This window comes from Fistularia commersonii, chromosome 9 (assembly GCF_037954325.1).
Source record: "Fistularia commersonii isolate RoL2024-O1a breed Wild chromosome 9, RoL_Fcom_v1.0, whole genome shotgun sequence".
Lineage (NCBI taxonomy): Eukaryota > Metazoa > Chordata > Actinopteri > Syngnathiformes > Fistulariidae > Fistularia > Fistularia commersonii.
Window position 1 is genome coordinate 14,471,894 of NC_141292.1, and position 21,273 is coordinate 14,493,166.

A 21,273-nucleotide genomic window follows, 5' to 3' on the forward strand; every position below is an offset into this window, starting at 1 on the left:
TTTGATCTTTGAAATTAACAGAAACCTGACATCCCCCTATGAGCAAGTGTTGCAACAATGGGAGAAACACTGCCTTTTGCCCTTCCCTTGAGTGGACCAGACAAAAGAAAAGCAGACGGCTAGCAAAAGTGAGATTCGAGGGTTGTTTCACTGAAGAGATTGGTAACTGAGTCCTCTGGCATCTGCTCTGTACTAGGGATGAATCAGTGATCAGTATTTACAGACAACAGTTGACCTCTATTAGACAAATGGATTTGACCATTTCTGACTCATCATCCCTGACTGCAGAAAAATGTTAACTGATTTTTTTGGTCACATTGTGTTTTTTATTTATTTTTTTGTCAGGAGTTTGTTGCAAACTGTATCAAACTGTATCATTTCTCAAGAAATAAATGGAGCTATATGTGTGCGGTATCCAATAACAGGGGTTTGGATCCTTCCAACGTGGAACTCTCTTCAATCTGCAGGTTGACGCAGACTTCGAACCCGCTTCCGATAACCTTTGACTTTAGCCGTCATTAGCAAGCTGATAAGCATGACTGTTCCAGAATGTCTGGATTTCAATTGGTTGAAGGAAAATTAAAAAAGGAAAAACTTTGATTTCCCATATTAGGGACAGTGGGAGTGGAAGTGGTGGCTCCACCCTAACATGATAAAGCGCTTTAATACAAGTGACATGGAGTTAGCCAGCTTTATGCCACACTATGAGGGTCATCGTGCTTGCCGCTGTTGTTTTGCTGCTGCTTGGTGCCACTCAGGTAGGTCAGATAACTCCAGCCACCCTGGGTGCTTCTATCCACTGTTGGGGGCCCTAGCATCACCCTTACCCTTGGCTGTGTGCCTTGCTGTCCACAGGTGAATTTGCTGCCTGTGCCTGAGGACTGGCAGGGTCTGGTCCAGCGGACCAAACGTTCGTTGCTGTGGCGCTGGAACAATATGAAACCCGTGGGCTCACTGTGCCGTGACCACCAGGAATGTGGCACGAAAAAGTGCAGGTGAAGTAGGGGCTCTAATAATAACAAGAATTATATGATATTATTATGTAATAAATGTGTGGTTAACCTAAAGGTATTCACAGAGTATGATTCAAAGATTTCAATTTTCTTACTCTAAAGACTTGCCAGATAATCTAGTGCATATATGTAATATATACAAATGCATATACACATATATGAACAGTATATTATAATTTTACTGACAGTGTCTTGTAAAATGATTATTTGTGTGTGTTTGAAAAATCTCACTTTCCCCCCTAATTCAAATCACCATTTCAATAATCAGCAAAAAAAAAAAGTAATTCAAAAAAATCCACAGAAAAAAGTAAATAGAATCACAAAGAAATTGTGTGAAAAAGGAATATAAAAATGGGAGATCACTTGAAACTGTAAATATTTGCATGATCTTTGCTCCATTTAGATTTTTGGAAGAAAAATTCCAATCATTTCACTCAAAAGTAAACAATGAACTTATAGAATTTTGAAGCAACACTATTTCATTTATTATACTTTTCATATTGAATTTGCAGTGATAGAATAATGCGTGGTTGTAATAACACTGAACTAGTCTTTCACCCTTACAGGAAAAAGATCTGTTCCTTCTGAGAAATGTCTACTTCCAGGGAGTGAAGCCACTGTTTTCTACTGCAGTACTGCAAATTCGAGGCCAAGCTTAAGTATTCAAGCTCCAGTTGTGACACTGCAGTATCTGACTTTTGATTCATGCCAATCTGAAACAGCTTTTAATAAAAAGGAAATATACGTTGTATATGTAATATTTTGTACATATTGTAAACATTGTAAAGATTTGAAATGTCACATATTAAGCAGTTTACTGCTTTTTTACGCTGCAAATGTAAGAACATTTGATCAAAATCACAGACACTGTCTCAGTGGGCAAGTGGGCAAGAAAAAGCAATAAATGACAATAAACAAACAATGAAACAACTTGTTTTCATTTACTATTATATTCTGCTAATGTTCATTTAATTTACATTAACTAACATTAACATTGTTAATAATAAAGCTTTTAAATTATCTAATAAGAAAAGTGACAGTGTGTCCAGCCTTGTGAGTCTCGCCTGTGTGTTTTTTTTTTTTACTGTGAGCTTGGTCGACTTCAGAGTTTCCAGCAAGACTGCTGGCACGGTTTATTTTTTACAGGCTCGGCCGCTGCGTTCTGGCATTATGCTGGGTATTCAGTGTGTGTCCCCCTTACTGCTGACAGAGATTCTGTCGGCAGATTCTGTTTGTGCAGGAACCTAGGCATTTGGCTGCCCAGCTCCAAAACTCTTAACGTAGTTAACTTGGCTGTTCCTATGAATGGAGCCTCCAGTACACACGTCAAAGTCAAGGCCTTGGACGCTAAGAACAGGGGGTTTCAAGGCAGGTGGGAGGCAGAGGAGATGTTCAAGGAGGTAAAAGGCAAACCTGTGTGTCTTTTATGTGGATAAAGTTTTAATGCAGATGAGGAAAGAAAACTTGAGCCACTTTTGCAGCTGCCAGACCATAAACGAGAAGCTCTCTACCGCTTGTTCCCAAGCGCACAATTTGCTAATAAACTCAACATACTTGACCCCAACTTTCGACTTCCGATGCTGATTTGCTGACTTTGAAGCCCAAAAAAGCCGGTTTGCACTGCTTGGCAATCCTTTTGCAGTTGACGTGGCAAGTGCACCACCAAACCTACAAATTGAGTTGATTGCGCTCCAGTGCAATAACACAAGGAAGGAAAAATATGAGAGTGGGTGCCGCTGAGTTTGCACGTTTCATCCCCGACACAATGCCCCAGTTGTGCATACCTGTGTCAACAACTGTTCTCTTTGATGAAGCTAAATAAAACATCACACAGGAGCCGTCTTAGTGATAAACACCTTCACTCAATCCTGAGGATTTCCTCAGCTCAGAGCCTGACCAAGATCATTGATAAAATTGTACAAAAGATGTGACACCACCAAGTATCGGGCTCAGCCTCAGACAAGCGATCATCACACAGCATGAACGTATTTTCAGTTTTTATTCAGTTAAATTTTTACATTTGTTTCTACAAGTCATGTGATTTTTCTTTGAAGAAAGTATTGTTTTGTCTGTGTGCCACAGATTTTTGTATTTCATTTTATTGTATTTTATTTATTTAAATTTATTTTTCAGTTAATGGACTCAGGGAAAATTGCAGATAGGAGCCATGAGAAAGAATGCATCCAATTTTATTTATTTATTTTAAATTTCTCATTTTACTATTTGAAAGCAGTAATTGAAATGATCATAGAGCAGCACGATACTGCATTTTCAGCTTATAATGCATGCAATTTCATTTATGCATTTAGGTCTTGGTTCAATAGGCTATGTTCAGTCAGTTCAATATGTTTTAATAAACACTGAACTATTACGGCCCTCGGCTTGAAACAAATTTGTTTTTTGGTCCTCTGTGTATTTGACTTAGACATCCCTGCTCTAGTAGTTCCACCTCACCTGTTGCTCAGGCTACAGAACAATTGCTAGTCATTCCAAGGGAAAAAAAGTGCCATTTGCAAGGATAGCACAGGTATATGTATAGAGGAGTGGGTTGAGGAGGCCACAGAGGAGGTTTTGTTAATACAGGGTCTATGGTAACCACGATAACCAAAAGCTTCTTTTCTAAAAACTTTGAAACGAGGGGCCCGGAGCAACTGCAATCCTGTCAGTGGCTACAACTTCTTGCTTCCAATGGCTTGGAAATCCCATACTTGGGTTATTTGGAACTTAGGGTGGAGTTGTGTGGCAAAGTAATGGAAAACTGTGGCATTTTGGTTGTTAAGGATCCTCCTGGTGGCAGGCACTCTCAAGTCTCAGGTGTACTGGCCATGAACATGATCTACAAGTACTATCAGGGATTGTTTGGGCAGTATGGTTTTGTCTTGTTTAATTTGCCATCCGAATCTATTGCCCCGGACGCAGCGTTGCAAGCGCTTCAACAGTGCTACCGGGCAATTATCCAGCCCACCCCAGAGGATGGTAGCACTGTGAAGGTCCATGGACCAAGACCATTCTGAGTCCCAGGGGGTACTGTAAAGATGATTGCCACCACCTGCTTGGAGCAATAATCTGGTCGGGGGAACCTATTAGAGCCAACAGACATACGGCTACGCAATGGGTTACTGTTGTCCCCTGCTCTGGTGCAAGTGTACCGGGGCACAGTGTACATTCCAGTTGTTAATCGTGGGTAACATTGTCTCCATTGTCAGTCTGGCAAACAATATTGTGGAGGTTTGGTCCATCACTGCTTCTCCTGCTGGGCTGTCGCCTGCCGGTATGACCATTGAAGACAGAATACACAGTTTCGATCTACCAGCACTTCAAGATTCCATGCAGGAGCAGGTGCAGTCACTGTTGTTGAAATATTTAACTTTTTTTCTGCCTGTGAGGGTGATTAGGGTTGTACCACCTGAATTTTTCATGAAATTCCCCTGTCGGATTTGGTCCCAGGGAAACAGCGTTATAGGCGCATTCCTCCATCAGACTATGAAGCAGTCAAGACCCGTATCAACCAACTCCTCCAGATGCAAGTCATTAGGTAAAGCAGTCGCCCATTTGCCCCCCCATAGATCTTGTAAGGAAGAAGGAAGGCAGCTTGCGAATGTGTGTTGACGATAGGCAGCTTAATGCCAAAACTCAAAAGAACGCCTTCCTTTTGCCATGCATTGAAGAGCCCTTGGTCATGTTATCTGGGGGTTTTTCACAATGGATCTGGCCAGCGGTTAGAATCAGGTGGCGGTCTCAGAGTCGGACAAGGCCAAAATGGCATTCTGTACTCCATTTGGACTGCTTGAGCGGAATAGACTGTCTTTTGGTCTAGGCAATGCCCTAAGTACCTTTCAGAGACTCATGCAACGTATATTTGGGGATCAGCAAAGCCAATCTGTACTACTTTATTTAGATGATATTGTAATCTTTTCATCTGTCATAGCTCAACATTTACAGAGGCTCAAAGTGGTGCTCGTTTGGTTGTAGATAGAGGGCCTTCAGGCCAAACTTGAGAAATGTGACTTCTATAAAACAGAAGTATGCTATCTGGGTCTCGTGATCTTGTATAATGGGGTTCCGATGGACCCCACTAAAGTCGAAGCAGTGGCAAATTGGCAACGCCCTAGAAACGTTTCAGAGCTTTGTTCCTTCCTGGGCTTTGCAAGTTACTACTACTGGTTCATGGAGGAGTTTGCCAAGCTGGCGGTCCTTCTGCATTGGTTGGTGGCAGAACTTGGTGGACGCCGCTCTAGGAAAGCCTCTGGGAAGAGCCTGGCACAAGCATGGTCAGCTTCGGGGGCCTGGAGGGTAAATAGGACTCAACAGAGATCCTTGCCTGTGTTGATTTTCATCTTCTGTTCATACTCGAGGTGGAGGCCAGCTATAGCGGGTTTTGGGCCATCCTGTCCCTGGAACAGGATGTGAAGGTGCAGCCGTTGGCCGATGCAAGTGGGACCCTTCGATCCACAGTTCATAACTCGCAAGTGGGTGATAGCTGAGAAGTTTAGGGAACACTTTCTAGTGCACCGATCTATTGTTTACAACAACAACCCAGTGAGTTATCTTTCTAACTCTTGGTGCAGTCGAACATCACTGGGCGGTGCAGTTAGCATCATTTGACTTTGAGCTAAAATATCACTCTGGACGGACAAATCGTAATGCTGATGCCTTGTCCAGGCAGTATCGGGCGGGGACATGGGATATGGACGAACTGGTCACAGGTACTGTTACCCCCAAACTGCTGCAGCAAATGCCCTCTAGTTCAGAGGGTACCATCCCAGCAACGCTCCCTACTATCGAGGGAGCTATGGTGCCCACGCAACGGCTTACCTCTCAGGTCCTAATACTGTTGCAGCAGTGGGACTGTTTAATAGAACAGGAGGGGGCCCTCTATCGTAAGGTGTTCCAGCCCAACAGGGATCAGGAGGGTAGGCAGCTGGTCTTGCCGGCCTCCCTGCGCTCTGAGGTTCTGACCCAGCTTCACCAACAACATGGGCATCAGGGCACTGAGTGAACTTTAGAGCTGGTCAGACGGAGGTGCTATTGGTCTGAAGTGTTGGAAGAGGTGCAAAAGTGGTGCGCAGAGTGCCCCAGGTGTCAGTTGGCCAAGGATTCACGGCTCCTTGGTGCCATTTACATGGGCCATCTCATAGCAGCTCGGCACAATTAGATTATTACAGTGGATTTCACCACACTCATACCAACCCAGCGGGGAGTGGAGAAGGTTATAGTGATTAAAGACGTCTTCAGCAAGTACTCAGTGTCTGTCCCGATGCCCGACCAGAGAGCTCCTACGGTGGTGCAGGTGCTTGTCACTGAGTGGTTTTACAGGTTTGGCATACCTGCATGTGTGCATTCTGATGGAGGGCGATGTTTCAAAGGCCTACTGATCCAGCAGCTTTGTAATATGTATGGCATCCAAAAGTCTTGTATGACGCCCAATCACCCTGGTGGCAATGGTCAGTATGAACGGTTTAACTAAATCTCACACAATCTGTTAAGGACCTTACCAGCTTTTTGGAAAACAGATTGGGCTTGCTGGTAGTATTTTGCTATAATACTGGCCAGGACCCACAATTACCTGGAGACTTCCTTTTGGGAAGAGTCTGGGACCCTGTGGGTGGGAGAATGTGCGACTGGGTACAAGAGCATCAAGCTTGGCTTCAGACGGCCTTTGACAGAGCATCGGAGCGCCTTGCAGTCACAGCCACCTATTGAAAGGACCGACATAAAAAACGGGTACGGGCCGCACCTCCCTGGGAAGGGCAGCTGGTGTATGTGCCTGATGTTGAAGGTGTGTGGCCCCCATAAAATCCATGTGATACACACCATCAATCAAACCCCACCTGATGGGGGTGCTGTGTACACCATCTCCCCCATCAGGTGGGTAAGGCGTGCATCAGGTGGGAAATGTCCATCATAGCCTGTTGAAAGTTGTTGCTGGTCTTTGGGGAGAGGAGCTGATACACCCACCCCTCAGGTGGGTGTATCAGCTCCTCTCCCCAAAGACCAGCTGTCCAGCGAGAAGGACCTTGTGTTAATTGAGCAAGTGGCAGGGCAGGTAATTGATGTGTAAAATATTCAGGGCATCTTTCTTTCATTTTTTTTTTGTTGTCGTATATCATCAGGGTGACAAGAAAAGAAGTGGGGCAGATTGTAGTGGATATTCGGTGCCTGTGTCTTTAAGCCACTGTGTTGTTATCATCACATGTGACTGATTGGCACCATTTGCCCGTATCTGAGTTTCTTTAAAGCACGGCACCGACTACTCCAAGGTGTGTGGCAGATTTGTTTCTTTGTCACAATCTTCAGTGGACAGTTCAGTTGTCTTGAATGTCCGAGGCTGTAGAGATCTGCCCTTCATGGAAAAGTGGCAGTTTATCTGGAGTGTCGTCTGTGTATGTTTTTTTTTTTTGGCTTTTGGCTTTTTGAGCTTGGCCGACATCAGGGTTTCCAGCAAGAATACTGGCATGGTGCCTTTTTCAATTGTCTCGCTCTGTGTTCTGGCGTGTTGGATTTTTGGTGCGTGTCCTCCCAACTGCTGAGGGAGATTCTGTGCATCGCAGTTTCTGGTAGTCTGCTGGCCTCCGTTACGTGGGGCTGTCTGATGTTGGCGCGCTGCTGTTTTGTTCACTGATATATATTTTTTTGTAAAGCTGTTGGGGATGCTAGCAGGGAGGCCCAACACCTGGTGACGGGGGATCATGGTGTCAGGCTTACAGCACTGGTAGTCCATCGTGTGTGTGTACGCTTCGCATGTGGCCCTCTCTCTCTTGGTTCTCCTCCTGCCCGCCTCCCCTGTGGTGAGCCCCTCTCCTGTTATGTGTGGTGGTCCATCAGCCTATACGTCCTACCCAGCCAGTGTTTTGAGTGATTGCCATTTTGGACCAATTGCTGGATAAATTCATAAAAGGTTGTTAATTGTTCCCTTAAAACCTTGTCTCTGTCCATCCTTGCCAGTGTACTTTGCATCAGTGGGTTGATCTTTTTTTACTGAAGGAATATTTATATCTCAATTAGGTTGCATTGTCTGGATAGAAAAAAAGAAAAAAAACATTGATACTCCCACTTCCCACTTTTGCATTGATCAATTAGTTTCTATTTTTTTTGCATGCTAAATGGAAAAGTTTTGCTTAAGCAATTTGACTTTTTTCAAAAAAAATATCTACAACCACAAGTGTTGTCCAACATAATTAATATGCATGGATAGAAACTAGAAGATCTACTATATTACTATTAAGTCGTTATTTAAGTGCCATGACTCATCACGACAATTTAAAAATAAAACTTTTTCTTTTTTTTTTTTGAACTACTTGCCTTGGTTTCATGGATGCTCTTCCTGCAACAGCTCTGACGGTGTATTGGTGAACTTCTGTGCCATGTACAATGGGAGCAGCAACCCTGCCGCGCCTGTCAACCTCAGCAGCCCAGCACTATCCCCTTTGGATCCAAAGAGGGGTCTGAATTCCTCCACCTCCAACCTTTACACCACAGACTGACCCCGGACCTCCAGGACGACAACATGCACCAGACTGACCACATTCCCCAAATGCCTTCTGAGTCTCCCTGGTCTCCTCAGAGCCTTGACTCAAATTACAACCTTTACTCCCTTGCCCCAACCCCCTGCCCCTCATCACTGGAGGTGTCAGACTTGGCAAGCTGCCTCCAGGGTACCTTTGCTACCGGGACAAATCAGAAGTATTACAAGCTTGTGACATGTGACTTTCTCTGCGAGTCGCCTAGCCTAGCCTGGTCCGGACTGGCCAGCTACCCTGATGTCCAGAATGCCAGCAGCCTTCTCCCCTCATCTGACAACCAGGGAGTCAAGCGAAATAGAAGAGGACAGCTCAGGGAAGATAAGATGGTAAAAAAAGAAAATAATGTATCTTGCTCATTTTAAAAGCCTTAAGCAAAGTAAGCACAGTAAGCTACAGTACACTTAGTAACATAAGAAATAAGATGGTCAAGTGAACTATGGACTGAAATGCAAATAGCTGAGGGTGGGCTTATTCTGGGGAACTAACATAAGCAAAAGAGTTGGTGCAGGATGATTTGACACAAATACTACACCCCAAGAGGAAGTAAGATTTTTGGTTTTGATTTAAATGTGCATTTTTAAAAACAAATTTCTTGGATGTAATAAACATTTGTTAAAGAGAGACAGAAATGTATTTCATATGTTGTTTCACTCTCAGGTGGAGAAGTTCAAGGTGGGACTCCATCAGGGATCAGCTCTGAGCCCCTTCTTGTTCACAATGGTGATGGACAGGCTGACAGATGAGGTTGGACAGGAATCCCCATGGACCATGATGTTTGCGGATGACATTGTGATCTGTAGTGAGAGCAGACAACAGCTAGAGGAAAATCTAGAGAGGTGGAGGTATGCTCTGGAAAGGAGAGGAGTGAAAGTTAGTCGCAGCAAGACAGAATATATGTGTGTGAATGAGAGGAACTCGGGTGGAACGGTGAGGCTACAGGGAGTGGAGATCAAGAAGCTGGAGGATTTCAGGTACTTAGGGTCAACAGTCCAGAGCAACGGAGAGTGTGGAAAAGAGATGAAGAGACGGGTCCAAGCAGCTTGGAATGGGTGGAGAAAAGTGTCAGGGGTACTATGTGATAGAAGACTTTCAGCCAGAATAAAAGGAAAGGTGTACAAGGCAGTGCTGAGACCAGCGACGATGTATGGACTAGAAACCGTTACAATGACCAAAAGACAGCAGGCAGAACTAGAGGTTGCAGAGATGAAGATGTTGAGGTTCTCTGTGGGAGTGACCAGGATGGATAGGATCAGGAATGAGTCTATCAAAGGAACAGCGCATGTTAGATGTTTTGGAGAGAACGTCAGAGAAGCCAGACTGAGATGGTTCGGTCATGTACAGAGGAGGGATAGAGAATATATTGGTAGACGGATGCTGGCATTGGAGCTGCCAGGCAAGGGGTCTCGAGGAGGACCAAAGAGAAGATTTATGGACGTAGTGAGAGCAGATATGAAGGTAGTTGGTGTGAGAGAGGAGGATACAGAGAATAGGGTTAGATGGAGAAAGTTGATTTACTGTGGCGACCCCTGACGGGAAAAGCCGAAAGATATTATATATTATTTAATATGAATTATCTAATATATATACACACTGTATAGGTTTATAATTATCTCACTCTTGGTTTGATTTGTATTCAATTCAATAAACCAAATCCACTTACAGTTTACCAAGCAAAAACCTTGTCAAATAAAATGACATCATGGACGTAGTGAGAGCGGATATGAAGGTAGTTGGTGTGAGAGAAGATACAGAGAATAGGGTTAGATGGAGAAAGTTGAGTCGCTGTGGCAACCCCTGAAGGGAAAAGCCGAAAGAAAAAGTGATATAATTTTGTTGATACCTTTCACACTTTAGTTTTTTTTTTCTTGTTAACTGATTTTAGACAGATTGTATTTATACATTTACTGAGATAAATGATCTGGGTACTTTGTCCAGCAGGATAAGTTGTTGTGGTTTGGATGTTGACATTTTAAGGGAAAAATCACGCAACCACATGCCCAGTGTTACGGTTGGTTCCCAAGAGGACAGACACAGGTTCGTAGTATCGCAGGTGGTTTAATAAGTGGATAGACCGGGAGGTCGTACACACATCAGGGAGAAGACTACGCAGACTTCTCATAGCAACGAGATCAGACAATGTCTGCAACTTTGGGTCCACCTTATATACTCTTGCCTAATTAGTGGGATTGTTTCCTGGTGAGGTGTGTTCACCAGGTGCAGGGGATAACTGCCTTGATTGCTGTGCCACCTGCCTGGGGATCCGATGAGTCGTGACAGTACCCCCCCCTCCTGCCTCCTCCTTGGACGAGGGCGCACGGCGACGGGGACGCGGAGCCGGTTGATCTGGATGGGTGCTATGGAACTCCTCCCACAGCCCCGGGTCCAGGATGTCCTTGCGGTGGACCCAGGAGCGTTCCTCTGGCCCGTACCCCTCCCAGTCGACCAGGTACTCCAGTTGACCCCGGCAGCGTCGAGATTGGAGTATCTGGTGTACTGCGTAGATGGGTCCCTCGTCAAGGAGGGGAGGTGGCGGAGGCGGCACAGCAATCCCAGGGCCTGCAGCGTCTGAAGAGTCAGAGGAATAGCACGGTTTTAACAGAGATACATGAAATACCGGGTGAATTTTATATTCAGGCGGGAGTTGAAGGCGAAAAGTAACCGGATTGATCTGGTGGGAGATCCTGAAGGGCCCGATATACTTTGGCCTGAGTTTTTTGCAGGGGTGTTTCATGCGAAGGTCCTGTGTCGAGAGCCACACTTTCTGTCCCACGACATAGGCAGGGGCCTGGGCTCGGTGAGCACTTGCACAGCGGCGGTGGCGTAGAGCCCCTTTGCAAATGCCGGTGGGCCCTGGCCCACACCCTCTCACTCTCTGAACCATTGATTGAATGCTGGGACTTCTGAGGATTCTCCTGTCCAGGGAAACATGGGTGGTTGGTAGCCAAGCATGCACTGGAATGGCGTCAACCCGGTGGTTGGTTGCTGGAGGGAATTTTGAGCATATTCTGCCCAGGGAAGGAATTGACTCCAATTTGCAGGGTGTTGCTGGCAGTACGTTCGGAGGTAGCGGCATACCTCCTGGATCTTGCGTTCTGTTTGTCCATTGGTCTGGGGATGGTAACCAGACGACAAGCTCACTGTCACCCCCAGCAGGCAAAGGAAGGCTCTCCAAAACCTGGATATGAATTGGGGTCCCCGATCAGAGACGATGTCCTCCGGCAGTCCAAAGCTCCGGAAGACCTGGTTGAAGAGGGCTTCTGCAGTCTGATGCTGTAGGGACTCCCCTCATGGGGATCAACTTGCATGCCTTAGAAAATCGATCCACAACCACTAGGATGCTCGTGTATCCCTTGGAGGGGGGAAGGTCTGTGGCATAATCAACGCAGAGATGGGACCAGGGTCTATTTGGGATGGGTAAGGGTTCCAGTTTCCCTGCTGGTAGGTGATGAGGCGTTTTCGCCCGGGCACAGTTGGGGCATTGGCTGACATATCTTCGGACGTCTCGACATTCCTGGCCACCAATATTTGTCTCGAAGTATGTTCTGAGTCGCACTCATTCCTGGATGCCCGGTACCTGGTGCAGAGGTGAGGAGAGATTCCCGGATGGTTTGTGGTACGTAGGTACGATTGGCCGGAGTGTTGGGTGGTGCGGGGTCGGACACTGATTCTTCCCGGATTTCTTCATCCAGGCTCCACCGGATGGGGTTTACAAGCACACAGTCACGCAGGATTTTCTCCGGTTCTTCTGGGGCGTTTTCTGGAGAGTGAATCCGTGACAGAGCGTCTGCTCGCCCATTGAGAGTGCCAGGGCGATATCGGATGTGGAACTGAAATCGGGTGAAGAAGAGGGCCCATCTAGCTTGGCGGGGGTTTAACCTCTTGGCTTGGCGCAGGTACTGCAAGTTCTTGTGGTCGGTTAGCACCGTGAATGGGTATTTTGCGCCCTCAAGCCAGTGGCGCCACTCTTCCAATGCCAGCTTGATGGCCAGGAGCTCTCTATTGCCGATATCATAATTGCTCTCTGCTGAACTCATCCTTTTTGAAAAGAAAGCACAGGGCTGAGTCGGGCTGGCTTTCCATGGGGTTGGGACAGGACGGCTCCCACCCCCGTGGTCGAAGCATCAACCTCCACTGTGAAGGGAAGATCTGGGTCCGGGTGGTGCAGCAGAGGGGCGGACGTGAAGGCCTTCTTGAGCTCCAGGAAGGCTCGTGTGGCGGTTGGGTTCCAATGCAGGCGTTTTGGTTTGCCGCGTAACAGGGAGGTGAGGGGCGTAGCCAGTTGGCTGACGTTCTCTATGAACCGTCGGTAGAAGTTAGCAAACCCCAGAAACCTCTGTAGTTGCTTGATTGTCTGGGGTTGAGGCCAAGAGTGGACGGCACTGACCTTGTCTTCATCCATACTCACTCCCTGTGGATGGAGGAGGTAGCCGAGGAACCGGACGGTGGTCTGGTGGAACAGGCATTTCTCTGCCTTGAGGAACAGTTGGTGTTCGCGAAGCCTGGTGAGGACCTGGGTGACATGGCGAACGTGACTGGACAGATCAGGGGAGTGGATCAGGATGTCATCTATATAGACGACCACAAATTTTTGGAGGAAGTCTCTGAATCTCGTTCATGAAGCCTTGGAACACGGAAGCCGGGGAATTTGTAGCCGTCGGCAGAGTGCACCGGAGATGAAGTTCCCTGCCGAGCCGGAGTCCAGGAGGGCGTGCACCAGGTGGGTAGAGTCAGACACACAAAGCTGGGCTGGGATAGTCAACGGTGTAAAGTAGACGTTAGGAGAAAGCACAGCGCCTACCTGGGGTGTTGGAGGTCTCGTGGGGCAGTGTGATATCCGGTGATCCTATCTCCACAGCAGAGGCAGAGGCGGTTGGCTATGCGTCTGCGTCTCTCTGTGGTTGATAATTGGAGGGCATCCACCTCCATGGCCTCTCCTGCTTGCTCTGGCTGGTTCCGGGATGGCCCTGTGACAGACCTTCCCGGGACAGAGAAACAGGCCTCTCTCCGGTGCAATACCCGGATGGCTAGCTGGATGAACCTCTCCAACCCCATGCCGTCATCGTACGCCGCCAGGTGGAGGCGCAGGGAGGTGTTCAGGCCTTGTCGAAACTTGGCCTGAAGGGCTGGCTCATTCCATCCACTGGCGGCTGCTAGCGTCCGGAACTGTAGGGCGTACTCCACGATGGACCCCTTCCCCTGGCGGAGGTTGAAAAGTCGAGCCTGGAGGGAGGAATCCCCCTCGGGCAGGCTGAAGGCTTTTCGGAAGTGCTCCATGAAGTTCTGCGCTGTCGCCGTCACAGTGCCTGGGGTATTCCAGATTGCTTCCGCCCACTGGAGTGCCTTACCCGACAGGAGGGAGATGACGTAGGCGATCTTGGACTTCTCCGTGGGGAACCGAGCGGGCTGCATCTCAAACATCAGCGAGCATTGTAACAGAAAGCCCTTACAACTTTCTGGTGCGCCGGAGTAGGTGGCCGGGCTAGCCATCGAGGCAGCCTGGATGACCTGATGAGGCGTGGAAGAGCTAGTGGGCTCCATACCAGGTCTGATCTTCTGTTTCAGTTGGTTCCCAAGAGGACAGACACAGGTTCGTAGTATCGCAGGTGGTTTAATAAGTGGATAGACCGGGAGGTCGTACACACATCAGGGAGAAGACTACGCAGACTTCTCATAGCAACGAGATCAGACAATGTCTGCAACTTTGGGTCCACCTTATATACTCTTGCCTAATTAGTGGGATTGTTTCCTGGTGAGGCGTGTTCACCAGGTGCAGGGGATAACTGCCTTGATTGCTGTGCCACCTGCCTGGGGATCCGATGAGTCGTGACACCCAGTCACTTCACAAGAAAGATGCAGGGTGGGTTATTTCTAGAACTGATGCTTCAGAGCACTGATGAAATTAACTTCCTGATAACTGAGAAATGCGAGGTGTTCTTTTAATTGATTTCAAAATGAGTATTTTGAGACATCCCCTCATAATTTTTCATTGTAAAATTATTGAACCTTATTCATTGCTTTTGTTACTTTTGTTGCATTTTACCGTAAATGTGGACGTGATTGTTCCCCATTCTGTTCCCTCTATGCAGATGTGGTCCTAATGTTCTACCACTCCTGGGGCTTCTTGTCCACCTCACTGTGTCACTACCAGCTTTTGTTTCAGGAGCTGCTTCTCCTCCTTCAGCCTCTCTTTTTGCTGCCTTTTGACTTCAACCTGCTCCTGGAACCTCAACTGCTACGCAACAGACTGCACCCCGAAGACCAAGTCTTTACTCCGATTTGCCACCTGTTGGTCACAGGTTGGCCACGGCCGCAGGGCAGATTGGGTCACATGTTGCATTATGAGAGTCAGAGCTGTGACTGGGGTGACGAGGGTGTGTGTGCGGCTGACAAAGCCGGCTAGGGGGAAGCTGGAGATGGGAGCTATAGTTATTTAGAAGAATGGTCCCCGATCATCATGGACAGCCAGCAGGGAGGTAGAATAGAAGATCGATACCAAGAAGCCCCTTGTGTGCCTGTCAGTGTCCTTTTGAAGGGACCTGGTAGGTCATGGCTGCGCTGGGCTAGGCTATTTGGAGCTGACAAGAAAGCATCTCAGAATCTGACCACAGTGCAAACCAAAAGGTAAGAACGACCTTGACCCCTGGGTCTCATCAGCTTGGCAACCAGATGACTGTAGAATCACCTTTGTAAATTTAATGAATGGTGTTATTAAATCTTTGAGAAAAGAAATTGAAAGAAAATGGATCAGACTGGCAGAAAACCTTGTAAGCTCAAGTTGAACAATAATTTTGACAATTTTTCTGGTGGAAAGATTTCAATTATTGGATAAAACATTTTCTTGTGGAGATTAAAAAACGATGAGATGGTTCCATTGTTTGACCTAAAGACAAACAGTATAACAGTAAATACAAACAGTATATACTTATTCATAATAGTCTCTGGTGTCATCAAAAAATCTGACAAAAGTTGGAACATCAGCATTCTGATCAACACCAATCTGACAAAAGTAGTAATATCAGTAATATTTGATTAAGACTGCCCAGGTTCTCCCGGCAGTCGCAGTGGCTGCAGACAAGTCACAGATTGGAATCTTGGCTCAGTACATCAGGTCCATTAAGCCCAGAGGAACCCAGACAGACAGAGAAGACTGACAGAAACTTCCAGTCTTTCACCCACACTGATCAATAACACATTAATAGCTGACCACAGCTACATCTTGGGCAATGTCCACTATTCATCAGTCACGGTGCAATTAACCCTGCCTACCCCAAAACACATCTCCTAAATTGTCTATTTAGCTCAAACAAACTAATCACTGCTTTGGCAGTATCTAACCCAGACCTGGGCATTTTACGGCCCGCGGGCCACATCCGGCCCGTTTACCTTTTTTATACGGTCCGCCAAACTATTTTCTTTTAATACCGTATTTTCAAGACCATAAAGCGCACCTTACTAAAAGGCGCAATCTCAGTTATGTGTGCTATTATTGTATTTAACACACACATAAGGCGTACCAAATGATAGGGCGCGGGTTTTCTATACAATCCACGGCCACGCTTCCCCCTTTAACGTTCTCATGGTGTCCTCTACTACTTCCGCCTACTTCCAACAACAACAACAACAACAACAACAACAACAACAACAACACACACACACACGCGCGCACACACACACACACACGCATACATACAAGTGTGCGTATTTAAAAATAGAGCGGGAGCAAAACTGAGTTTAGTTGTGCTTTATTTAAGTATTGATTACAAAGTAGTAACTCATCAATCAAACCTATCGAAGTCTTCATCCTCGGTTTCTGATTTGAACATCTGCGCTAAATCTCCATCAAACATACTTTCTTCACTGTCAGAGTCACTTTCCGTGCCGCGCGGCTCCTCGGAAATGGTGCCGGCTTTTGCGAAAGCTCGAACAACAGCGCCAGCGAACACGTTAGCCCAAGCATCTACAATCCATTCGCAAATTGAGGCGTAACTCGCCCGGCGCTGTCTTCCACTCTTCGTAAAAGAGTGGTCTCCATCGGTCATCCATCGCTCCCACGCCACTCGCAGCCTTACTTTGAACGGCCAGTTCCGGCCCGGAATGATAGCAAGCTCAGAGTTCGTTTGCTTCACTTTTTTTTCACATCGGCTGTGAGATGGGCACGCATAGTCACAGATCAACAGCGATGGTGATGCGTGGAAAAATATAACTAGTCTCCTAACCCGCGTTTTTATATACCGTACAATCCACGCCCACACTTCTCCCTTTAACGTTCTCATTGTGTTCTCTACTACGTCCGCCTTACAACAACACACACACACCACACACACACACACACACACACACATACACACAAGGCGCACTGAACGATAGGGCGCACCGCACGTTTTGAAGAAAATCTTTGACTTTTATGTGCGCCTTATGGTCGTGAAAGTACGGTATTTTAAGAAGTATTTTCAATCAATATTGAATTTAGAAACTCCTTATTTTTTCCCCTTTGTTTAATTTTGTATGGATGATTACATATAAAATAATGTCGGTACATTTATATGATCATTCATGATTTTAAAGTAAAAAAAGAAATAAAATGCCAAAAAATGTAAATAATTAAAATGAAATTATCATTTTGTTCGATTTACATGGTACCGAGTTGGCCCGTGCATAAAAATGAAATAAGACATGCGGCCCACCAGCCAAAATAATTGCCCATCCCTGATCTAACCTATTAAAAAAAAAAAATCCAAAAACCTTTGCAGCTCTGTGTAATGCTGTAATCCCAAGGAACTAACTGCATAACAGAAAAAAATAAATAATAAAGTGCCAAATATTAGACACAGATGCTGTTTGTGTAAAATGTCAAAATGTAGTTTGCTCCCAGCCAACTTCAAATTATGCAACAGTTTCCAGTATGATGTAATTACAGCTTTCTGGGGAAGAGTTGTAAAAAACATTGAATATTTAGCATTTGCTTTTATCAAGCTAACTGTGGCTTCACGAGTTGAATCAAGCCGTTACACCTGGTAAGTTAGTAGGTTAGCCAATCGCAATGTGCATAGAAGGGCAAATTTGAATTTGTCTATTTGTTAGCAAAGATTGAAAGAGAAAGGTCTTATTTGAACATGAAGTATGTTTTGCAAGAAGGACGTTCTTATGTGAGGACAGTGGGTTTTATTTTACTGTAAAATGCCAACGTGTTTAAATTAACACAAATGTACAGAAATAAGTCTACATATATGTGGAAGATAAGGTTGAAAAATTAGAAGTATTGAGGACTTACAATGTAATTCCTCATACTTTGTCCCGGCTTTGGAAGTATTGTCATGTTTGTCTATTTTCCAAGTCAGCAGAGGCTTTGTCTGAGAAAAACAACTTCTAAAATAATTGTTTTTAGAATTGGAAAATGTTTGAAATTTCAGAAACAACTATAGTACAAGTGATACGGAGGCACTGGAGGAACACACTAATTGTCTAACTGTCTAACTAACAAGCTGGGAAACTATGGCTCCAGGATTACCAGAACAAAAGAGGATACAAAGAATAGAAAGACTCAAAACTACTTCAAAAAGACTTAGAGATGTGCAATATTTATCATGTATATTCGCTTAGTAAATTTTAACCTCTATTATTCATTCATTATCAAACACTTTTCCTTCAGTCAGGGTGGTGGCAGGGTACACCCTTGATTGATCACCAGCGATTGCACGACCACATATAGAAACACACACCCATTCACTCTCGTCCTCACACATCTGGAATTTTGGCAATGTACAGTGTCTATCATAAGTATTAACCCCCTTGGATATTTTATACCCTAAGTGCTTTCACAAATCAATAAAAGTCAATAAAATTTGGCTTTTTTTAACACAAAAATGTACAGGAAAAAAACTCTTTAATGTCTAAGTGAAAACAGATTTCTACAAAGTAACGTCAATGAAATAAAAATATATAAAGGAATATAATTGTTTGCATAATTAATCACCCCCTTTTTAAGTTAATACATGAAGACAGAGGAAGACTCCAAGCAACTCAGGGAAAGGGTTATTGAGATGTACAATTCAGGGGATGGATCCAAAAAAATTTCCAAGGCATTGAACATCCCAGTTCAGTATATTCCATTATCAAGAAATGGAAGGAATATAGCACTTGTGTGAATCTGCTTAGATCAGGCCGCCCTCGTGACTGTGCAAGTAGGAGACTTGTGAGAGAAGCAACCAAGACCTCTGCAACTACTCGGAAGGAGTTAAAAGCTTCAGCTGCTGAGATGGGAGACGGGTCAAAGCTTTATGGAAGAGTGGCAATGAGAAAGGCACTGTTGAAGAAAAGTCATTTAGATCTCGACTAGAATTTGCCAAAAAGCACGTGGAGGACTCCATGGTCAAGGGGAAGAAGATTCTTTGGTCTGATGAGACCAAAATCAAGCTTTTTGGCCATCAGACAAGACGTCATGTTTGGCGGAAACCAAACGCTGCACATCATCAAAAACACACCATCCCCACTGTTAAGCATGGTGGTGGTAGCATCATGCAGTACGGATGTTTCTCAGGGGCCGGACCTGGAAGGCTTGTAAAGATAGGGGGCAGAATGAATACTGCAAACTACACTTAGATCCTGAGGGACAATCTTTTTCAGTATGCAAGAGACCTACGGCTTGGGTGAAGATTTATTTTCCAGCAAGACAATGATCCGAAGCATACTGCAAAAGCTACACAGGAATGGTTAAAAAAGAACCAAGTAAATGTTCTGGAGTGGCCGAGTCAAAGCCCAAACCTCAATCCTAGAGAATTTGTGGCTGGACTTAAAAAGGGCTGTTCATGCCCAATACCCACACAACCTGACAGTGCTTGAGCGGTTTTGCAAGGAAGAATGGAGCAAAATTGTTGTGGGCAGATGTACAAGACTTATCGAGACTTATCCACACAGACTCACTGCTGTGATTGCATCCAAAGGTGCATCTACAAAATACTGACTGGAAGGGGATGACTAATTATGCAAACAATTATATTCCTTTATATATTTTTATTTCATTTACATTACTTTGTAGAAATCTGTTTTCACTTTTACATTGAAGAGTTTTTTTCCAATACAGTTTTGTTTTAAAAAAGCCACATTTTATTTACCATGATTGATTTATGAAAGCACTAAAAGCATAAAACATCCAAGGGGGTGAATACTTATGATAGACACTGTACCCTCTGTATATTTTGGATTGTGAGAGGAAATCAGTTAACCTGGAGGAAACCACGACCAGTAATTCAAGTAGGGTCCCCTTTGCTGCCGGATGGAAGAGCTAACGTTAACGCGTTCGCCCCTTTTTTTTTAAATTTTCTCTTACGCCCCCACTGCAAGATTAAAACAATAATCCCCCCCAACTTTCCGCCGCGACTACAAATAATATCAATAATATCATTTGTCTATAAGTATACCTCTGCATAAAATTATACCCTTATTAACATTAAAGAAAACAAAAAAGAAAGAAATATAGTTCAACTTACAACAAAGAATAACTTTATTAACATTGTTCTTAGTCTGTAACAGACACAGTAAACACACCGGTCTTTCTTCGTCTCCCGCTGTTGTCAAAGTGAAGCACGGCGCGACATACGCTTCGTCATATTTCCTCGTCCTAGCTTTCAGGTGACTGTCTATCGTCTCGTTATCTTAGTCTCTCTCCGCCTTTCTTTTCATCCCTGTAAAAAAACAGGTTGTCTCTTGAGGGTGTGTTTACTGCACTTCATATCGCCTTGTCGGTGCAAAGAAGAACGTACACCATAGAGCGAATACTCCCTGCGCACACTGACAATGAGAGCGCCACTGCCAGCTGCTGTAGTGGATGTGCAATTACACTTTATTCTAACGGCTAAAAAAGCATGTTCCCCAGGGTCACACGCGATGGCACTATTTGAGAAGAACTGGGCTAAGCTAACACCTGGGCAGAGTCCTACGGGACAATGGCAGATGGACGATTTTCCCCTCCTGGCATGTTCCTAAAATCGTACCCTCTTTATTTTCTTGTCTTTTTTTGTAGTTTGCCCTGATAGAGGTTTGAAGATGATAACATGAACTTAAATGATAGAGTGCAAGCATCTGCTATCTGTCTCTACCTTGTGTGTTCTATAAACAATGCAAAAAGATCAGCTTCACCATCACTTCATTTCGAAAATACAAAATATCAAAAAGCGGGCAGCAAAGACACACCTGTGCCTAATAACTCAATATTTATTGGCGATTGTCAATTGCCTTTTATTTCAGTGGACACAAATTATTTTGTGGTTTTGGATTCTTCCTGACATGGATTTTCCAAAAACCTGCATTATTCAACAGAAGCACAGTAGATACTAGAGTTTTGCTCTCTTTGTACCTCTATAGGAAAGGCTTTTATTTTATCTTGTACAGCTTTTCTTTTGTGGTTGTTGGAGTGTGAAATGAGTGAAATCCTCTGTGCCCCCTTTTTTTCCTGGCCATAAAGCCATATAATTGTTTTCAGATGTTTTGGTTTGCCACCAGGAAGACAATGATGCATTTTTCTTACATTTTTTAAAGGAGAATTTCCTCTTTTGCTATGATAAGAGAAAATGTTTGTTTTTCCTGGTTTGATTTTTCTTCTTGGTCTTTGAATGCTTCCTGTAATGCCCACTGACAATCAATAAGGACCAGGCACTAATTATGAAGCTTCTTGTTTCTGATGACTTATCTCATTCAGGTACAGATGGTGGCAGATGGTCAGTGACCTAAGTGACTCTGCC

The 21,273-nt window shown here is 44.9% G+C and overlaps 1 protein-coding gene across 1 annotated transcript; it reads left to right on the forward strand.

The window, feature by feature from the left end:
* The first annotated feature begins 558 nt into the window (after positions 1-558).
* On the forward strand, positions 559-1,751 carry LOC147231324 (liver-expressed antimicrobial peptide 2). Its single transcript, XM_086152655.1, has 3 exons — positions 559-758; positions 856-995; positions 1,580-1,751. The coding sequence occupies exons 1-3, from the start codon at positions 705-707 to the stop codon at positions 1,599-1,601; spliced, it is 216 nt and encodes a 71-aa protein (XP_086008781.1). The 5' UTR covers positions 559-704; the 3' UTR covers positions 1,602-1,751.
* The last annotated feature ends 19,522 nt before the right edge of the window (positions 1,752-21,273 follow it).